Below are 18,667 nucleotides of genomic sequence, written 5' to 3'. Positions count from 1 at the left end.
TACACATTCTGGACCATGTTTTCTATCGACCCAGTTGGACACATCCGGAATCAGTCTGTGGGTCCAACGACCTTTGACTGCGGTGTCCCATGCTCTTTGCCATTTGAGCAGCGAGGCTGCTCTCTTGACACGTCGCACTTGCACCGAGTCCCTTTCGTTGTAGCACTCCACATCTTCCTCTAGGAGTATGTCAATCGGCATCATCCCAGCTATAACGCACACCGCCTCATATGATATGGTGCGATATGCGCTCGCGACACGTAGGCACATCAGCCGGTGTACTCTGATCAGTTTCTTTACATTGTACTCGGCCTTTAGTGCTACGGCCCATGCCAGTACGCCAAAGCGGATGATAGACAATGCTAGGCCCGCTATGAACCTACGCACTTGACTATGTACCGCCGATCTGTTGGACATCATTCGTGATAAAGATTTTATCGTCAATGAAGCCCGCTGACATGCATAATCGACGTGGCTCGTAAAATTGAGCTTATCGTCGATCATCACGCCCAGATGCTTAAGAGACCTCACGGAGTTAATTGTGCAGGTTTCTACTCTTAACGCTGCAACCCATGACGGTTATGCACCACCACGACTTCCGTCTTGTGGTGTGCAAGGGACAACCGCCTCGAGTTGAGCCATTCCACCACTCTGCCAATCGCGTATGAAGCGGAAGCCTTCAGTTCGACTTCGTCGAGAGTGTCTCCTGTTACCTCTAGCATTACGTCATCCGCGAAGCCTTCTATTTGCACACCGGCCGGGAGACTTAAGCGTAATACTCCGTCGTACATAATATTCCACAGAACCGGTCCGAGGATCGATCCCTGTGGAACACCCACAGACACTACGATCGACTTTTGACCAGAATCAAATACTCTGTATCCCTTGGTGAACTCAGCGTAGCCAACCAGAACACACTGTATTGATTTCGGATCCCACTTCTCCTTAGGCACATGTACCATCACTTTGGACCCAAACACGCGAAGATGGGACAGATTCGGTCATTTCCCAGAAAACATTTCCAGCGGTGTTGCTGAACTGCCTTTGATCGGTGATCTATTGGTTTACTCCTAATAAAGGCAGCTTACTCAATAATTTGGTAATGGAGTCACAATGTTATACATTTTGAATGAATTTGATGGATTTAAATTGTTTCATTCTCATTTATCTATAGATTTATTTTTTAATGACTGTTCTGTGCCTGCCCAAGATACAATGTAATGTTCTTTGAATCTGAGAATGAATTACCATATCAGCTGTTTTACATTCCCTTGTTGTGTTATACACGGTAAAAAATATACACGTCCATGCGAACTGTTCTGCATTTGAATATGCACTACTTTGGAATCAAATCAATATCAACAACTGAACTCGTCGCATTCAAAGACCACCACTTCCATTTGACGTGCACAATGTTTTGATTATAAAAGAACAAAATAAAAAAATAGAATTACCTCAGCTCAGATTTGAATAACATACCTTTGCTTGAAAGTCCTTCGTCTTACCATGACTCCATCTCACACTTCGAAATACCTCTTGAAATAAGCAGAACAGATGAAAGAACTGTCATCTATTTTTAGAACAACACCAATATCGCTCCACTCTTAAATCAATAGTTTTGAACCTGTGAATTCAATAGCATAGCACTTTCAATTCTAGTGGAGACATTATTGGTGCTGATCGAAGTGCTAATCATTTCAACATCCAGTGAGTAGCACTTTGATCAACACTGTTGATGTTATGGAATTGTCTGCATTCAACACACTTGTGAAAGGTGTGACACCACTTCAAAATCAAAGGTATATCATTTTCAATAATAGTGATTTTAAAGTTGATCATTCAATAGATGGAACAGTTAAATTGAGCGTGTTGATTTTTTACCGTGTAATCATTCGCATCAGACGCGAAGCTCGCAGCCAGATATAATACTGGAGACAGACTGATGGTGTTTGTAAATATCATTGCCGCAATTATCTTGAAATCAGTTCCACACCAATTATTGGCTTCATCAAAGACAACCATGAAATAATTTTCTTGTCGAAAGGAAACCATGATACGAATACGATATGTCTGTTACGTGTATTAAAAGTTGACAGTTTGCTGCCGATTGCTCCGAAACTGTTGTTTTGTAAACATAGAATCAGCTAAACATTTTAGAAAATTTCAACAATTTTGGATACTCATGAGAATAGTGTTTGTAATTATTCATCACAATGGCTGAACCAGCGAAAGGAGTATCTAACATTGATGATAGCGGAGTAGGTCCATCTGAAAATGCAGTGAGTGATAAATTATTGGATGATATCAAAGTTTCGATAAATAATAAAGGGGTAAGTAATTGTAATTGTAAGTTATGATTTACGAACGATATTCTTATAATCATTTAAGAAAGAAAAAAAGCATTTAAGCAAACTGAATAGTAAATTAATACATGATAGGTAATTCCTGACAAAAAAAATCCAAAATATCGGCTTGCATGTATAAATCCAGTGGCGCAGGGAGTGGGTGGGACAGGTAGGACATGTCCTACGCATGAATTTTGCTGGGTGGGCCAGTCAAAGCATTGTCCTACCCATGATTCTGGTAAGAACATAAGAAGTCATTGGATGGCAAGAATTTGTGTGTTAGCAGAAGATGATTTTTAAGTTAATCAGAGTCCAAACAATAATCATAGATGTTTTGGTATCCTAAAGCAATAGACTACTGATTGATTGTTGTTTAGGACTTCAGGCACTTTAAAATCCCTAAAACGCTCAAAGATGTCTATGTTTTACAGAGGTGGAATAGAAGTTGCTGAAATCTGCAAATACGATTAATTAAATATTTTAGACGTTATGATTAAGCAAGATTGAATGGATTATTCAAAGCCCACGGAAAAAGTCTTCTTCAAACCTCAAAAGGTCTATTGAAATCTGAGGAACCAGAAACATACCGAAGACCGCTCTTAAAGGGTTCTGAGCTCCGAAAACAGATTCTTCGAGACGAGAAAGCCTCAGGCTGAAAGTCTCGGTAATCTATATCAGCGGTTCTCAACCTGGGGTACATGCAATATGCTAAAAGAAAGGTGTGGAGGAACTCGATGTTCAATAGTATTAGTTAGCTGTAAACATAAACACAATTTGAGGGGAATGTCTGTGACGTCACACGGTCTCATTTCATTCTTCGACCATGGTCGGAATACCTTGTCATAGCTTGTCATTAATGTTTTTTTGCAGCCAACGAAATACAACTATCATTTATTAAATAAAAGCAGCATCTACAAGACCAATGTAAGCACTTCAAATCATCGCAATTTCATTTAAAAAAAAGCTTTCCACATTAATTGAGCACTTCTGCCATCTTCCGCGAAGCATACATTTTACAGAATTCACTGAAAATTTCATATTATGTTATTGCATTATTGTGCAATATTCATATGTATATTCTGCCTCCTATTCTGAAGCATATAAATCACTTAGTGCTAAAAACTCTTGATATGCTGAAATGCCTGAATATCCTGGAAAAAAGATCAAATGTCATTAGAAACAAAATTAATTACCCTTACCGCGGAATATTTTTTCGTGTTATTGATATGATAACAAAATGTTGGTTACCCATAGACACGGCGGTGCGCTACGCGGCGCTAGAAGGGGAAATCAAAGAAAATTTAATAACAAACTATGTGACGTCATCCGTCGTCATGTAATTCAGACGTTGCTAAGACGCGACAGAAACGACGCACTACTACAAGCAATCTGCTGTGTGATACACAAAGTGATCACCACACCTTTCTTTTATCATATTGCCCAGGGGGTACCTCGATCGGATAAGAATGAGTAGTGGCGGCTCTACACAGAAAGAAATAACACTAATAAAATTAAAAAAACCATTGGTAAATTTAAAAAGTTGAGTTGGTTCTTTTTCGTAGAGAGTCTCATATGTTCAGTGCAAAAGTTAGTCAACTTTTGTTTTCAATGCGTTTGAAAGTTTATGACAGGTTCCAAAATTAAAAGTTTAAACTTTTAGAAACGAAACTGTAAAACTGTCAGACCGAAATTATTACACTGTTAAAAATGAAAGTTTTTTTTTTCAAAAACGAAAATTAAACACATTTTGAAAGCTGAAAAGTGGAACCACCCTTACCGCTGACCCCTCCCCCCCTCCCTCGGCATTCATTCTTTACATATATTTGTACAAACAAAAGATTTTTATTTAATTCTTTGAAAATAATTATATGTACACATACTCGTTTCATGAAACATGCAAACAAAAAAGGAAATAAATATAATCATCTGCATCAGCTGCAGTTCGTCGGTGGCTGTAGTAGCCAATAAATTTTCGTCCCGGTTCTCATTCGAATGTCCCAGCGACTTGGGATTCCCATCTTTATTGAAATTTCGTGTCACCTGCAGAAAAAAAGAACCAGAAAACTTTTATAAATACGATGCACTAGGTGTAATCACAAACGTTGGCGTTAGCGGTGTAATGTCCCTTTGAAAAAAACCGCTTCTGATTTCGATAGGCGCTTTTTTGCAGTCTGAAGTTTATTACTCTTTTTCACAAAAGAAAAACATGACCTACCTACTTTTAAAATTCAGATATTCAGGAATGTCCATTGTACACGAAAATATTCTCTTCTAGGACCTCCAGGAAGTCTGCCCTTTGTCCATGGAAACGGGGGTCGATTCTTCCCAGACTTTGAAGCCGATTCCAATTAGTTTTATCCAACATTCTTATATATAAGGCACTAACTATAGGCACTAACGAGAGCACTGAAACTTGCGAGCGCTTACGATTAATTTAATTCCAGGATTTTGAATCAATTTGGTTCCTGGGATCTGAGACCGTCGCATCTATAGTGGTTTTGTTTTGTTGTTTTTTTTTTCTGACGTTGGAAGGGTTGGAAGCGTTGGTGATGATGGAAGCGGCAGATGATGAGCGCGCATGCTGAGAAGCACTATGGGTGGTTTATGTAATCTAATGGACAAAATATATATAATATTTGCATTAATGCGATAAATATGAATGCAGGTATCAATAGAAAATAAATGATATATTTTTAGAGTATTATACATACATGTCTATACCATGTACAAAGTAGTTTAGGATTTTAAGGCTGTGAACCATTCCACCGATTCGTTTAACTTTTAGTTAAAATTTGACAGTTCGATGGTTATTTCGCCGTGGTTAAAAATAACCATGCTCCGGAGCATGGTTAGATCTGACAGTTCGATAGTTAAACTTTGTTCGCGAGAAAATTGGCGCCAAATCCATTTCGTTCCGAATAACTATCAATCTGTCAAAACTCAAATGGGTCGGCTTCGGAGTAAAATTTTAACCACGGTGGGAAAATAACCATCGGAGTGTCAAATTTTAACTAAAAGTTAAACGAATCACAGCCTAAGCAAAACATATTTATTCTAAATTACCGTCTTCAATTACGTATTTTCATTTAACCACTATGAATTCCATAGTGTCGCACGGCTCAGCAACTGTCATGTTCTTTGTAATCTTTTTCTCTCTGACAGTTTAACAGTTTTTGTATGGAAAGTAAGAATTTTCAAATTTACTTTTGGAACAGGAGAAAAAAAACTTTAGAATTAAGAAATTACTTTTAACATGAGCATATCCACTTTTATTTTTAAGAAAATTTACTACTTTTTAAATGTAAAGTGCTGTTCGGATTATGGGTCAAGAAAAACTTCTCTGTAGCGGTTTTGGTGATACGCTCAAAGCTGTAATAGATAGTGTATTTAAGTTTCATTGTGGGTTAGATTCGTGTGCTATTAGACTTTACATTAATTTTCCCCTTCCAAGTACTCAGCGCAATGAGCTCGTAGCTATTTCTTCTAACAGGTCCTACTATAGATATAGCATATTAGGTTTAGCTTGGCAAAAGAGTTTTGCGGTTACACTTACAGTCCTATTAGAAATGAATCGATGTCGAAATACGACCCTAGACCAGATAGCATTTGACTCCCACAATCTCTAACCTAGGGGATACAAATTAATCAATTACTGCATAAATTTCACTACGAAACGCAATCTTACAAATATTCAACTGAACAATTCCCCTACACTGTAGATCACTAGCTCAAAAATAACGATAATATCAAAGAATTCAATAAGTTTTATATTATCAACAAGTAACCGTTCGATAACACGTTTTAAAGCGCTCGATGGCAATCCATATATGATCTCCTCATTATCTACGTTTGACGTCGCCTCATCTCTTTCGTATTGTGTTTGCTAACTGCATACTGTCTCGCTGTCGGGGGATTCCCCGCTGTACAGTTCAATCCTGTTGGTTCGAACACTCCCCAGCCCATAAACCCTGGTCTACATGCTCTCCGATGGCTTCACCAGGTTTATCATCCAGTTCGAGAACCGCCAGCTTCGCTACGGGTCTCTTAAAGACTCCTCCATTCGTCCTAACTATTGCTTGCCGCACACGCCCATCGCGTCCAGCGAAGACTTCTTCGATTATACCTCGAACTCCTGTCTCGCCTTTCCCATAATCCATGATGAAAACCAAATCCCCTACTTCTAGTCTTCTACCTTCCTCGTGCCATTTACTGCGTTGATTTAGTGTCGGAAAATACTCTTTACACCATCTATTCCAGAACGCATTCGCCAGTGACATAGACCGCTTGTAGCTGCTCCTTAGCTCGTCTGCCATAGTAATGGTAACCTTGTACGGTTCGTGTTGTCCAGAGGTACTTCCGAGAAGGAAATGGTTTGGTGTAATTGCATCCATTTCATTATCTTCTGTTCCCGCATACGTCAGTGGTCGGGAATTAACCAAGTACTCTGCTTCCGCTAAAGTGGTCGCCAGAATTTCGTCGTTCATTCGACGACCGTCATTAAGCATCTCCATTGCGGCTTTGACAGACCTCACCATTCGCTCCCACACGCCGCCCATATGAGGAGCGGATGGCGGGTTGAAGGTCCACTTAGTTCTAGCATCGGTAAACGTGTTGGCGCAGTCTCGATCGATTCTTTCCAACTCTTTCCGAAGCTCCCGACTGACCCCTTGGAAATTGGTTCCATTGTCCGAAAAAATGTGAACTGGAGAACCACGTCGCCGAATGAAACGTCTGATAGCTTGCTTGCAAGATTCAGAGCTTAGACTATACGCTACCTCACAGTGGACGGCCCGTACAACCAGGCACGTAAATAGTGCTACGTAACGCTTCTCCTTGTGCCTACCTACGGTGACATCGATCGGCCCGAAGTAATCAAGTCCTACGTAGCTAAAGGCTCTGACATAGGGCTGCAAACGTTGAATAGGAAGTGGCGCCATTCGAGGTAGAACCGGCTTACTTTTCCGTAGCCGACATTTCAAACAATTACGAATAACCTCGGCCACAGCTGTCCGTAGTTTTGGAACGAAAAACGCTTGACGTACTTCGTTTACGATGATTTCCTTCGAACCATGTCCGAATCGAACATGATAATCTGCCAATATCTTCGTCGTTATTTCGTGGCTTCTTGGCAATATAACAGGGAAACGGGTACCCCACGCTACAAAGGCTGCTGAGCACGTCCTTCCTTCCATTCTGATGACACCATCTTCGTCCAAGAACGGTGAGTTTTTGTAGAGCTGACTTGACTTTTCGATGTACATCCACTGGTCACGTGGAAGTTCCATATTTCTTTTCAGAATTCTCATCTCATCCGGAAATGCATCGGCCTGAGCGATTCGCCACAATAAACATTCAGCTTTCGCTAGCTCTTCTTGCTGGATTGCCACAAATTCTGCTGAAACTGCTAATTTATGATCGTTTTCATTGTTTATTGCTTCAATGGGTAACCCCATCCGTTTTCGTTTACAGTTAGAGACAAAGCGATACACCATTGCCACTGTTCGCACTAATGTTCGCCATTTAGATATGCGTGTTACGTCGATGATATGTCGAGGAATAGTTATATGATGAAGCAGGTAGCATGGTCTTAGCTCCTCCGACACAACGGGCTTTGTCTTCGGTTGCTCCGGCCACAAATCTATAGTTTGACGGAGAAAAGGTGGACCATTGAACCACCTACTATCCGGGTCCACGGTAGTTCCAGCTCCCCATTTTGTTATATCATCGGCTACATTCCTCTTCGACGGGACATATTTCCAGCAATTGATATTCGTCGTGTGGATTATTTCCGCTATACGGTGTGCCACATACGGTTTGTACTTACGGCTGTCAGACCTAATCCAGGATAGAACCGTCATTGAATCTACCCACAAGAATACTTCCTGGACCGGGACGGGCAACGTTGTTTGCAGCGTGTTCATCATTCTCGCACCTATCACTGCGGCTTGCAGCTCCAATCGTGGTGTCGAGGTGAGCTTGAGTGGGGCGACCTTCGCCTTGGAACCTACCAGGGAGCAGCGGATATCCTCCGCTACTTGGAAACGCAAATAAGCTACACAGCCATAGGCATCGTCGCCGGCATCACAGAATATATGTAGCTGGATGCAAGTCACGTTCGCGATGGATTCATCCCTAAAAAACATCTTGGAACCTCTACCTTTTATGTATTGTCCAGCTTTTAAATTTATCGAAAATCTCCTCCGTCACCGGTTGATCCCATTCGGAGCCATTTCTCCCGGTTTCTTGAATGATGATCTTGCCCAACCGGGTCGTAGAAGCTCATGACACACTGCAGAATGATGCGCTTTGTGGATCGCATGTTTCCAACCAGGTATGGAATCAGTTTTTCTTTGGTGAACACATCTTCCTCCGGCTTCCAAGGTAGGCCTAACACGCGTTCCGAATCTGTCGTTTTATCGTAGCACAAGGTCTTCGTTGTTCGGCCTTCTTCTCCCAGTGCAGTAAGTACCTTAGGTGAATTACTCACCCAATTGCGGATTTCAAACCCACCAAGCGCATGTACCTTCCGCACGTCAAGAGCCCGTTGAATCGCTTCATCTTCGTTGTCAGCACTGTCAAAATAGTCATCGACATAGTGTCGATTAACGATGGCTTCTGCGGCGTCTGGATACCAATTCGCATGTTCTCGAGCATTTGCATCTTTTGTGTAATGTGCACAACAAGGCGAACATTTCGCCCCAAATATGACTACATCCATGATGTAGACGTCAGGAGCTTTGCAAGAGTCTTGTCGAAATAAAAACTTTTGGAAACACTTGTCCTGCTGCCGCATCCGAATCTGAAGAAACATTTCTTTCACATCGCCCCCAAACCCAATTCGCCTTCCTCTGAAGTGGTTGATAATGTCCAACATAGAAACCAACATGTCAGGACCCTTCAGCAACATGTCATTGAGTGAGATTCCTCCTACCCGTGTAGCGTTCGGGCCACTGTGTGATAGAAGGAACCCTTTTTGTTTCACCGATGCTTTCTTCTCCTGTTTTACTATGGACTCTGATGGCGCATTCAGAAGTGTCACTTCGCTAGCTTCATCCACCAGATTTTCCATGAAATTCCCAAACGTACGGATCGACACATGCTCCTTACATTTCTTGAAGCGTACCCATTCCAACTTGAAATTAGCTGGCAGCTTCTCCACCATTTCTTCCAATAGGACTGGATTTCTAAGGTGATCTTGTTGGTTCGCCGCCTCTAAATGGTCGCACAGTTGTTGTACGGCAATGCCGAATTTGATGATGGAATCCAATCGGTCAGACTTCGGAGGGTCTATAGCCCGTACCTTCGATATCAACGAACGAATGAGAATCTCCGGCTTTCCGTAGACACGACGCAATGTTTCAATCACCTTTGGAACGTTCGCAGGTAATAGTAGCCTACTGCGGACGATTTCTAACGCTGGACCTTTTAGACTCTCCTGCAGTCGTATAAGGTTTTCTACATCAGAGAACCCACAAGCAGCGTTAGAATTTTCATATGAACTTATGAAAATGGGCCATTCCTCTGCTGCCCCAGTGAACACCGGCAGCTTCTTTGGCCACACTTGCCTTGCTGAGATTTGGACCGCCGTTGGTCCAATATTTGGAGTCGATTGAGCAACTGTATTTACCAACGTATGATTGGTCGCATTATCCGTATAACGACCGCCGTAATCCACATTTCTAACGCAGCGGTGTTGACTCTGTGGTGGGTTCGAGGGTCCGATTTGCAGTAATTCGGGAATTATCGATGCGTTTTCTCGGAACGATGTTTGACTTCTCCCCAGCCCGTGTGGGCTAGAACCAGGATGTAGAGGCTCTGATAAAGATGATGCACGGTGCGAATGATTATAAGCTTGATGATTCACCGCGGGTATTGGGAAATTGTTTTTCCGTTCCGATATTCTCGATTCCGGACGACCGAAGGGAGTGACTGAATGTAACTTTACGTGACTTTCAACTTTGCTTAGACCCGCTTTCGGTATCGCTTGCAGACTACAGGCTTTACTGGGACCAAAATTTCCCCTTGCCCCTCGCTGACTATCGATCCACTTTCTAGTCCTACTTACGCTGCTGTCGACCGAGTTACCATCCTGACTATCATTCTCTTCTTCGTCCTCGAGAAACGATGCCATCACTTCATACCGCTTATGCATGTATTCTTGCTGCAAGGCATATTCTTCCTCCAGCCGTTGGAGCTCCAATGCCATTGACCGACGTCGTGACGATGTTGAGCTACCTCCTCTGTGTCGCTGTGATCTGGCAGACAAACATCTCTCACAGCACCAGGGGTGTTTTTCTATTGATTCGTCCACGTTAGCACATGCATAGTGGAACCACTTTCCACATTCGTCGCAAGCAACCATCCCGCGGTCAGCAGAAGGTGACTCATGGCATGATTCACATAGGTAGTAGCTATCGTCCAGAGGTGGCTTTCGAGGCATCATGCGTGATTACCAAATTAATCTTTGAGATTGTTCGGATTATGGGTCAAGAAAAACTTCTCTGTAGCGGTTTTGGTGATACGCTCAAAGCTGTAATAGATAGTGTATTTAAGTTTCATTGTGGGTTAGATTCGTGTGCTATTAGACTTTACATTAATTTTCCCCTTCCAAGTACTCAGCGCAATGAGCTCGTAGCTATTTCTTCTAACAGGTCCTACTATAGATATAGCATATTAGGTTTAGCTTGGCAAAAGAGTTTTGCGGTTACACTTACAGTCCTATTAGAAATGAATCGATGTCGAAATACGACCCTAGACCAGATAGCATTTGACTCCTACAATCTCTAACCTAGGGGATACAAATTAATCAATTACTGCATAAATTTCACTACGAAACGCAATCTTACAAATATTCAACTGAACAATTCCCCTACACTGTAGATCACTAGCTCAAAAATAACGATAATATCAAAGAATTCAATAAGTTTTATATTATCAACAAGTAACCGTTCGATAACACGTTTTAAAGCGCTCGATGGCAATCCATATATGATCTCCTCATTATCTACGTTTGACGTCGCCTCATCTCTTTCGTATTGTGTTTGCTAACTGCATACTGTCTCGCTGTCGGGGGATTCCCCGCTGTACAGTTCAATCCTGTTGGTTCGAACAAGTGCAAAACTTTCTATAAAACAATTTTTATTTTTTCTGTGTACAGTCGCATCTCCACATCTCGATAATGAAGGGACCATCGATATAAGGAGAGGAAGGGGAATTGGAAGAGTTACTAGATCAATAGACGAATCCAAGTAAAAATAAGAAGAAGACACACGACGGTGTTAACTTTGACAGATCCTACAGCGCAGCATAGGGAGATCATTTTAAAATGCTTATAATAAATTCTAGACAAATTTTAATTAAAATCTTATTGATGTACGGTACGGAAAAAGTTCGGAATTACATATCTGGAAGCTTATCTCAATTTTTTTAATATTTTCCAAAAATGTATCTATCATACAGTTCGGAACTTTTTCCGTATCATACATCAATCAGATTTTAATTACAATTTGTCTAGAATTTATTATAAGCATTTTAAAATGATCTCCCTATGCTGCGCTGTAGGATCTGTCAAAGTTAACACCGTCGTGTGTCTTCTTCTTATTTTTACTTGGATTCGTCTATAAAAGCTCGTTGCAATGAAAAACGATAACAAAACAAATATCATTTCTTGTTTTTGTTGTGTTTGTTATTGTCCAAAACTGGTCTAGTAGTCTAGAAATTCGAATATATCGACATAGGAAGTGAGAATCCTGAACAAAATATGACCAGAAGATATCCAGATAGAGAAGTTAGCGAGATGTAGAAATCCCAAATGTATGTAGATTGAAGGGACCGATAAAACCATCGAGATAGGGAGAGACATCGAGAAATAGAACATCGTGATGTAGAGAGTCGACTGTATTACAATTCAAATCAAACTTATTGATAAAGTTTGATAATTGTGAATTTTTTTATTTCAAGTCTTGTACATAATATGCATGACGATTAGTAAATCAAAGCCTATTGAATCCTGCCCTCCAAAACGAGCACAGTGTATAAAGGGCGATAAAAAGATCAAAAGGACAAAACGTTGAATGAACAAATTTTAAAAAACTTCAATGCAATCAATCTATTCGCTTCTGAACTAAAATCTAGAGTCTGATGGTACGAAAGTCTCCATTTGAGAGGCATGGATGTTTTTTTTTCGAAAAGTTCAGTTGCTTCGTTGCAAGAGAATTAGAAGAATCGTTCTACGCTTCTCGGAAGCCTCCTTTCAAGAGACTGGGAAGCTCCCTTCAAAAGGCTCCGGAGCCTTTTTCAAGAGGCTTGGAGACTCCATGATTTACCCATGTCAGGACGCTATTCTCCGCAAGCAATCAAAGACATCCAACAGAGACCTAACAATTCCCAAAACCACCACCTCTAACGTTGGAGTTGACTCCTAACACTCCGAAACGGAGTTTTACGAACACGTCACCCGACGCAGGCCCCAGAAATGCCCCAAAACCCCAACGTAAGGTAAACCCAACCTAACAAGAAGAGTAGCAATTCTTCCGCTAAACCCCACTCACAATTACAAACGCTAAAATACACCACCCTGTTGCCTTCAACGTGCCAAACACAACACACACTGATAGGACCTTTGAGCCGTTGTTTGATCCGGATAGTCTTAAGACCTAATCGAACGGTAAACGCCAACTGGAACCTTTGGGCCAATCTCGCCGCCTGCGGATAGTATCGGATGAACAAAGCATCCACGGTGCCGTGATAAGTCAAAGAGCAGGTAGACCTTTCTTGGGCACCTCGGACTCTTCCGGAAGGTAAGCCCCTACGACCACTTTCTGGGCATTCTAAGGTCACCAATCCGGATTGTAAGTCCCAATAGATCCAGCTTCCTAGGCTGCCAGCATTTCACCAAATTCATTCTAGCTTCTTTTGTCGGCTCTGTCTACAGGTTTACAGGTCATCCAAAACACTCCCGTCTACAACAGTATCCTTTTAGGTACCTCCGAGGATATTCACTCTGACACCAGAATCGGGGCCCTCCTTAGCCGCACGGTAAGATGCGCGGCTACAAAGCAAGACTAGGCAATTTTCGGTTTGAAAATTGTTTCGACTTCCCTGGGCATAAAAGTATCATCGTGTTAGCCTCATGATATAAGAATGCAGAAATGGTAACTTGGCTTAGAAACCTCGCAGTTAATAACTGTGGAAGTGCTGAATGAACATTAAGCTGCGAAGCGGTAATGTCCCAGTAGGGGACGTAATGCCAATGAAGAAGAGAAGAGTCCAAAGCGCTCTCTTCACTTCTAACCAGTGCAACGCAACTGATACATCATCATCATCGCCCCTACCTGCATCGGGTATGTATCTAGATAAACGATAGTTCACTCTGGAGGTCAGCCGCATATTACCAGCCTTCATGAATCGTTTCGGTGCAGGCAAATATAAATGGGTTTGCAATGTAGGTACAAATATCCGGCCCTCCGTAGCGATAGGAATCTTCCGGGAGATCCCCTCTGATGTTCTTCAGTTTAGTAAAGACCGACTTGGAGAGGTACAAGGTCGGAGCTTAGTGGTGTTGCCTTACTCGGAGCTTTTGAGGAGGCAAAACTAGTTCCACTCTAAGATGGTTCACCCACCTGTTTTAATGGCCATTCATTTGCCGCCACCGATATGACTACCATCAACTGGCTCCCTCTTTCCCTCGACAAAACTGATAATGTCGCCGCATTTACAGCGTCTAAGGTAGCCCAAAACGGTGATATTGTCACAGCTATCGGAAACGACGATGACCAAGATGACGATGATGAATCCATCGATGCTGACTTTAATGGATTTGAAACCGCCACATCCAACGAGGAAGATGACCAGAACAATACAATCCGTGCTATCTTCGATCATAATCCACCACAAGCTATCGAAGGACAGGAGAAGTTTTATCATAGTACACCCGGCATTCGTCGATTCAACCGTGCCAGCAAAGGAATTCGGCAACAGAGGTTCCGTGACACGGTGGGTTGCAGACATTGCAAGAGAACACGACGTGGAAGGTCGCGCCTTTACCCAAGAAATGCAAACCTGTAGACTGCAAATGGGTGTTTAAGTAAAAGCTGGACAGTAATGTTAATGCAATATGATGCAAGGTTAGGCTTGTCTCTCAAGGGTTCTGTCAACGTTTGGTACCGACTATGACGAGATGTTCCCTCATGTCGCGAAGCAAACTGCGAAAGCGCCTATACGAATTAGCAAGCAGGGTGATTGTGGAATTAGGAGAATCACTGAGGTTCTGCGTAATTTGGGTTATCTACAGGAGCCTTGGTTTTTCGTCAATATAAAAAGTGATCGTTTTTGATCCGTACTACTATTATACGTGGACGACATGCTTACTGCTTGCGTGGAACTTCACTGGGCGATTGCTAAAATTATCTGGAGACACGATAAATGCTGGATGCATCTTCATACGTCTGTGCGATTACTGCAATATTTGGACAATCAAACCCAAATCCCGTATCCCAAAGAATCCCGGTTATTCGGAGATATAGCAAAAGTAGGAGGAGCCAATGCCACGAGAAGATTACTTTCAAAGTTCGATTGGCAATTTGCTGTATGTTGGGGGAAACAATTGACTGGATGCGGGCACGTTCATCTTCGGGTTCGGACGCAATCCTAGCCAAGTGGATTGGACGGAGGCCCAACTGACATTGATATAATATCTTATATAATATCGACTGTGTTGTAGCCGCGTGTACACAGAACGAGAGTGTATGAAAGACTAAACTGTCGTGCACTCAGTTGTATAGTTAATATCCGCTATCGCGCACCGCTGGTCACTTGTTATATGTGCAATCGGACAAGTGAGTCACCAGTCACCACAGACTGCAGATTTGAAACTCTTTTCAGTGCGGGATAAATAGTGAGAATATGGGACCGTCTCGTGGAATGTGGAATGTCCGGCAATTTTACATTAAATTAACTTTTTATCCCAGAATCTCTTTTTTTACGAATCTCTTAAAACATCTTAAAATTCCAAAACTCTATACTTTGTGTTTTCTCATCTCTTTTCAGCAGAAATGTTTCCTTTGTAATCACTGCCCAAAGCGATTCCGAATAAAAGCTCAATGTGAGCTGCACATCAGTTCTAATCACAAGAATTACTCTGAAGATATATTCCGGAAGCGCTCTGATAATCGTCAGGATGATGATAAACACATTTCCAAAGCAAAGAGTAAGCACCATTGCGTGGTCTGTGGAGCAGACTTCGCTCGGGTATCCTTTCTGCGATTACATTGGACGAAATCGCATCTAAAAGAACACGGTCCTTTAGAAGCCGATAACCCTGTGTCCGACGATCGATCGCAAACAGATATGATTCAGCAGTGCCAGATCTGTTCAGTGGAGTTCAAATCGGAAGCTGCCCTGAAGAAGCATTTGGACAAACATGCTGAAGCCGGCAAAAAGAAGTCATACCCCTGTACGATGTGCGAGTCCAACTTCACTAGTCGCGAAGGACGAAGGGTGCACATGATATTGAAACACAACGCGGGTAAAACCTATAAGTGCGAGCAGTGCCCGATGATTTTCGCCAGAATGGGCAATCTGCGTCTGCATATGACCACACACGGAATTCGGCCGCACGTTTGCAGTATATGCGGCCAATCGTTTGCCCGGCTAGAGAGCTTGAAGAACCACGAAGAAGCGTGCGCCGAAGGCAAGCGAGGTCTCAGCTGCGCAGTGTGTAGTCAGCGATTTCGAAAGCCGGAACTTTTGGACAAACATCTCCAGCAGGGTCATCCGGAGAAGGACTTCCAGTGTCAGCATTGTGGACAGGAATTCGAAACCGCGCGGGCATTGAGCCACCATGTGAGGGTGCACGACGGGACGTTCCGTTGTGAGCACTGTTCGAAAAATTTTGTGACGGAGAAGGCACTGCGGAACCACGAGAAGAGTCGACACTGGGACATCTTGGGTATAGAGCGTGTGATTGGGAAGCAAGGTCGGCGCAAGGATGCACAACCGCGGCAACCAAAGGAGCACGTGCGGAGGAACAAGAATCGCCCGTTTCTGGGGTTGGAGCATTTAGCGGCATTGACAGATAATATTTGCGAAGAAGAAAAGTCCACTGAAACCGAGAGTGTAAATGATGTTAAATTAGAAGATTCAGTAGAGATGCCAGATGAAACAAAAACCATCGAAACAGATGATCAAACATTTGAAGATGTAAAAGTAAAAAATGATACTATTGAACAGGTAAGCTCTTTTAGTATAGATAAATTATGAACAGAAGCTAAACATTGTTTTCTTTTAGAATTGTTACAATATTGAAGATGATTTACAATTAGGAGAGGATAGTTTGAAGTCAGAAATACAGCACGTGGAGGTAAGATCTTCTATTGCTAAAAAAAAGTAAGATTCTCGTGTAGTAGCCTTCGTATCTAATCGTTCTGATTGTTTATTTGAGTTTCGTATATAATCTTTGTCAGTTGATCTAAAAAAATGGTTATGCAATCAATTATTATTAACGTATTACGATATAACTCAATTTATTATTTTTATCGTTCAAAGATTCAAATAGATGAGCCAACATTTGATTCTTCTTCTGAAGAGCCTGACGACGCAGCACATGATGTTGAACCGTCAGTTGCTAGTGATCACAATTACTCTGGTGCCGATCTAAATCAAACTAGTGCTTCTGATTCCGACGACATCAAACGCCCCATAGTTCGAACAAAACGAAAATCTCGTCGGAAACGGGCTCCAGCTGCACCGATTAAGAATCCGTGCCCGAAAAAGTACAAATGTGATGACTGCGACAAAAGCTTTGCTCACCGTACTTGGTGGGGTGTTCACCGAGCCAAAGCTCACGGCATTCACGAAGACATCAAGCCAACCAAGGCGAATCGGATACACTTCTGTGACGAGTGTCCGAAAAGTTTTTGCGATTGGCGAAATCTGGTCTACCATCTGAAACACATTCATCAGAAGAAGATTGATCAGAAGCGAACTGTCTCTTGCAAGTCTTGCAAAAAGAATATGCTCAGTGAGAAAGATTTGGAACTGCACACGTGCTTCACTCTTCGAGATCGTCTACATCGGCCATCAGAGTTCAAATGCGATCTCTGCGATAAGGCCTACGTCAGCAAGCATGGTTTGGAGAGTCATAGATCCGTCCATGAAGAATATCACAAAATTAAATGCGATTTGTGCCAGAAGCCGTTTGCCAACGATAAAGATCTGAGCTACCACAAGAAGCGAGTGCACGTGGAAGCCAGTTTTGTGTGTGAAGTTTGTGGCAAAGCCTTCAAGGTTCAAAATCAGTTGAAGACTCATATTCAGATTCATCTCAAGCTGAAGGGGTATCAATGTGAGTTTTGCGGTCGGGCTTTTGCCCAACGCAATGGCATGACTGCTCACTTGAGAATCGCCCATGCCGAACAGCTGGGTGAACAAGCAATGGCCGAACGTGAAATGGCTTGTCCCATCTGCGAGAAAAAACTGAAAGGAAAAGTATGCTATCGACTGCACATGAAAACGCACAACAATGACCGCCCATTTGCTTGCTCCTATTGTAAAAAGCGATTCATTGCCAATCAGGACAAACTCCGGCACGAGCAAACTCACACCAAAGAGTATAAATTCAAGTGTCGATTCTGCGACAAAGGTTCAACCAGGCGCAAACTGATTCTGCTCCACGAAGCGAAGGAACACAACGAGTTTAGTGCGGAAGCGATCGGACCGCAGCATAAGTGTACTTATTGCGGACGGTGTTTCAGTTCACCGTCCGCAGTTGCCATTCATGAATCGCTGCACAGCGATGCCCTCCCGGTGGGATGTGAGTTGTGTGATCGTAGGTTTAAGAATGTGAAATATATGAAGTATCACTTAAAAGCTCACCACAAACAATCGGTTGAAATGAAGAAAACTGAAACAGAGGCTTCCATTATCCAAGAAGCAAAACTGGAAGGAGAACAGGTTTCGAATTCAATTCCAATGGACCATGGGAAGATCAACAATTGTTTAAATACTGCAGATTCTGTGGATCAACCTGAAAGTTGAAAATTAGACAAACGCATGCTTTTATCAGTCTTAGTTAAACATTGTGTACAAATTTGTTTTAAAATTTAGAACGAAAAGAACAACCCAAAAAGCTTTCTGTTAGGTGAGTTTAGGTGAAAATTAATTTGTTTCAAATTATATAAAAAATATGTGCTTTAGATGTGAACCTTTAATTTAATTATGTTAGCAGTGTTGGTGCACGCACAACCCCAGAATCAAATCGTAAGTATTTCTCCTTCATTGATATTTAGCACCCTATCCTCGCCAGCAAAAGATGTTCCGGACAG

General features: G+C 42.2%; 1 protein-coding gene and 1 long non-coding RNA gene across 2 annotated transcripts in view; one reads left to right on the top strand and one right to left on the bottom strand.

The window, feature by feature from the left end:
• Positions 1–18,419, top strand: part of LOC134210394 (uncharacterized) — a 62,913-nt gene extending 44,494 nt beyond the window's left edge. Inside the window, exons 12-15 of the mRNA XM_062686444.1 lie at positions 14,065–14,339; positions 15,393–16,574; positions 16,633–16,704; positions 16,890–18,419. Of these exons, the coding sequence (XP_062542428.1) occupies positions 14,065–14,339; positions 15,393–16,574; positions 16,633–16,704; positions 16,890–18,380 (3,020 nt within the window). The 3' untranslated portion in view covers positions 18,381–18,419. The remainder of the gene's footprint in view (positions 1–14,064; positions 14,340–15,392; positions 16,575–16,632; positions 16,705–16,889) is intronic.
• LOC134213659 (uncharacterized) lies at positions 4,164–5,004 on the bottom strand. The gene is made up of 2 exons (XR_009979503.1): positions 4,561–5,004; positions 4,164–4,385 (listed from the first exon to the last, which is right to left on the bottom strand). It is a non-coding gene; the product is annotated as an uncharacterized LOC134213659 (long non-coding RNA).
• Positions 18,420–18,667: the final 248 nt, after the last annotated feature.

This window comes from Armigeres subalbatus, chromosome 2, assembly GCF_024139115.2.
Source record: "Armigeres subalbatus isolate Guangzhou_Male chromosome 2, GZ_Asu_2, whole genome shotgun sequence".
NCBI lineage: Eukaryota > Metazoa > Arthropoda > Insecta > Diptera > Culicidae > Armigeres > Armigeres subalbatus.
The sequence above is the reverse complement of the archived record's forward strand: the minus strand, read 5'-3'. Positions and strand labels throughout refer to the sequence as shown.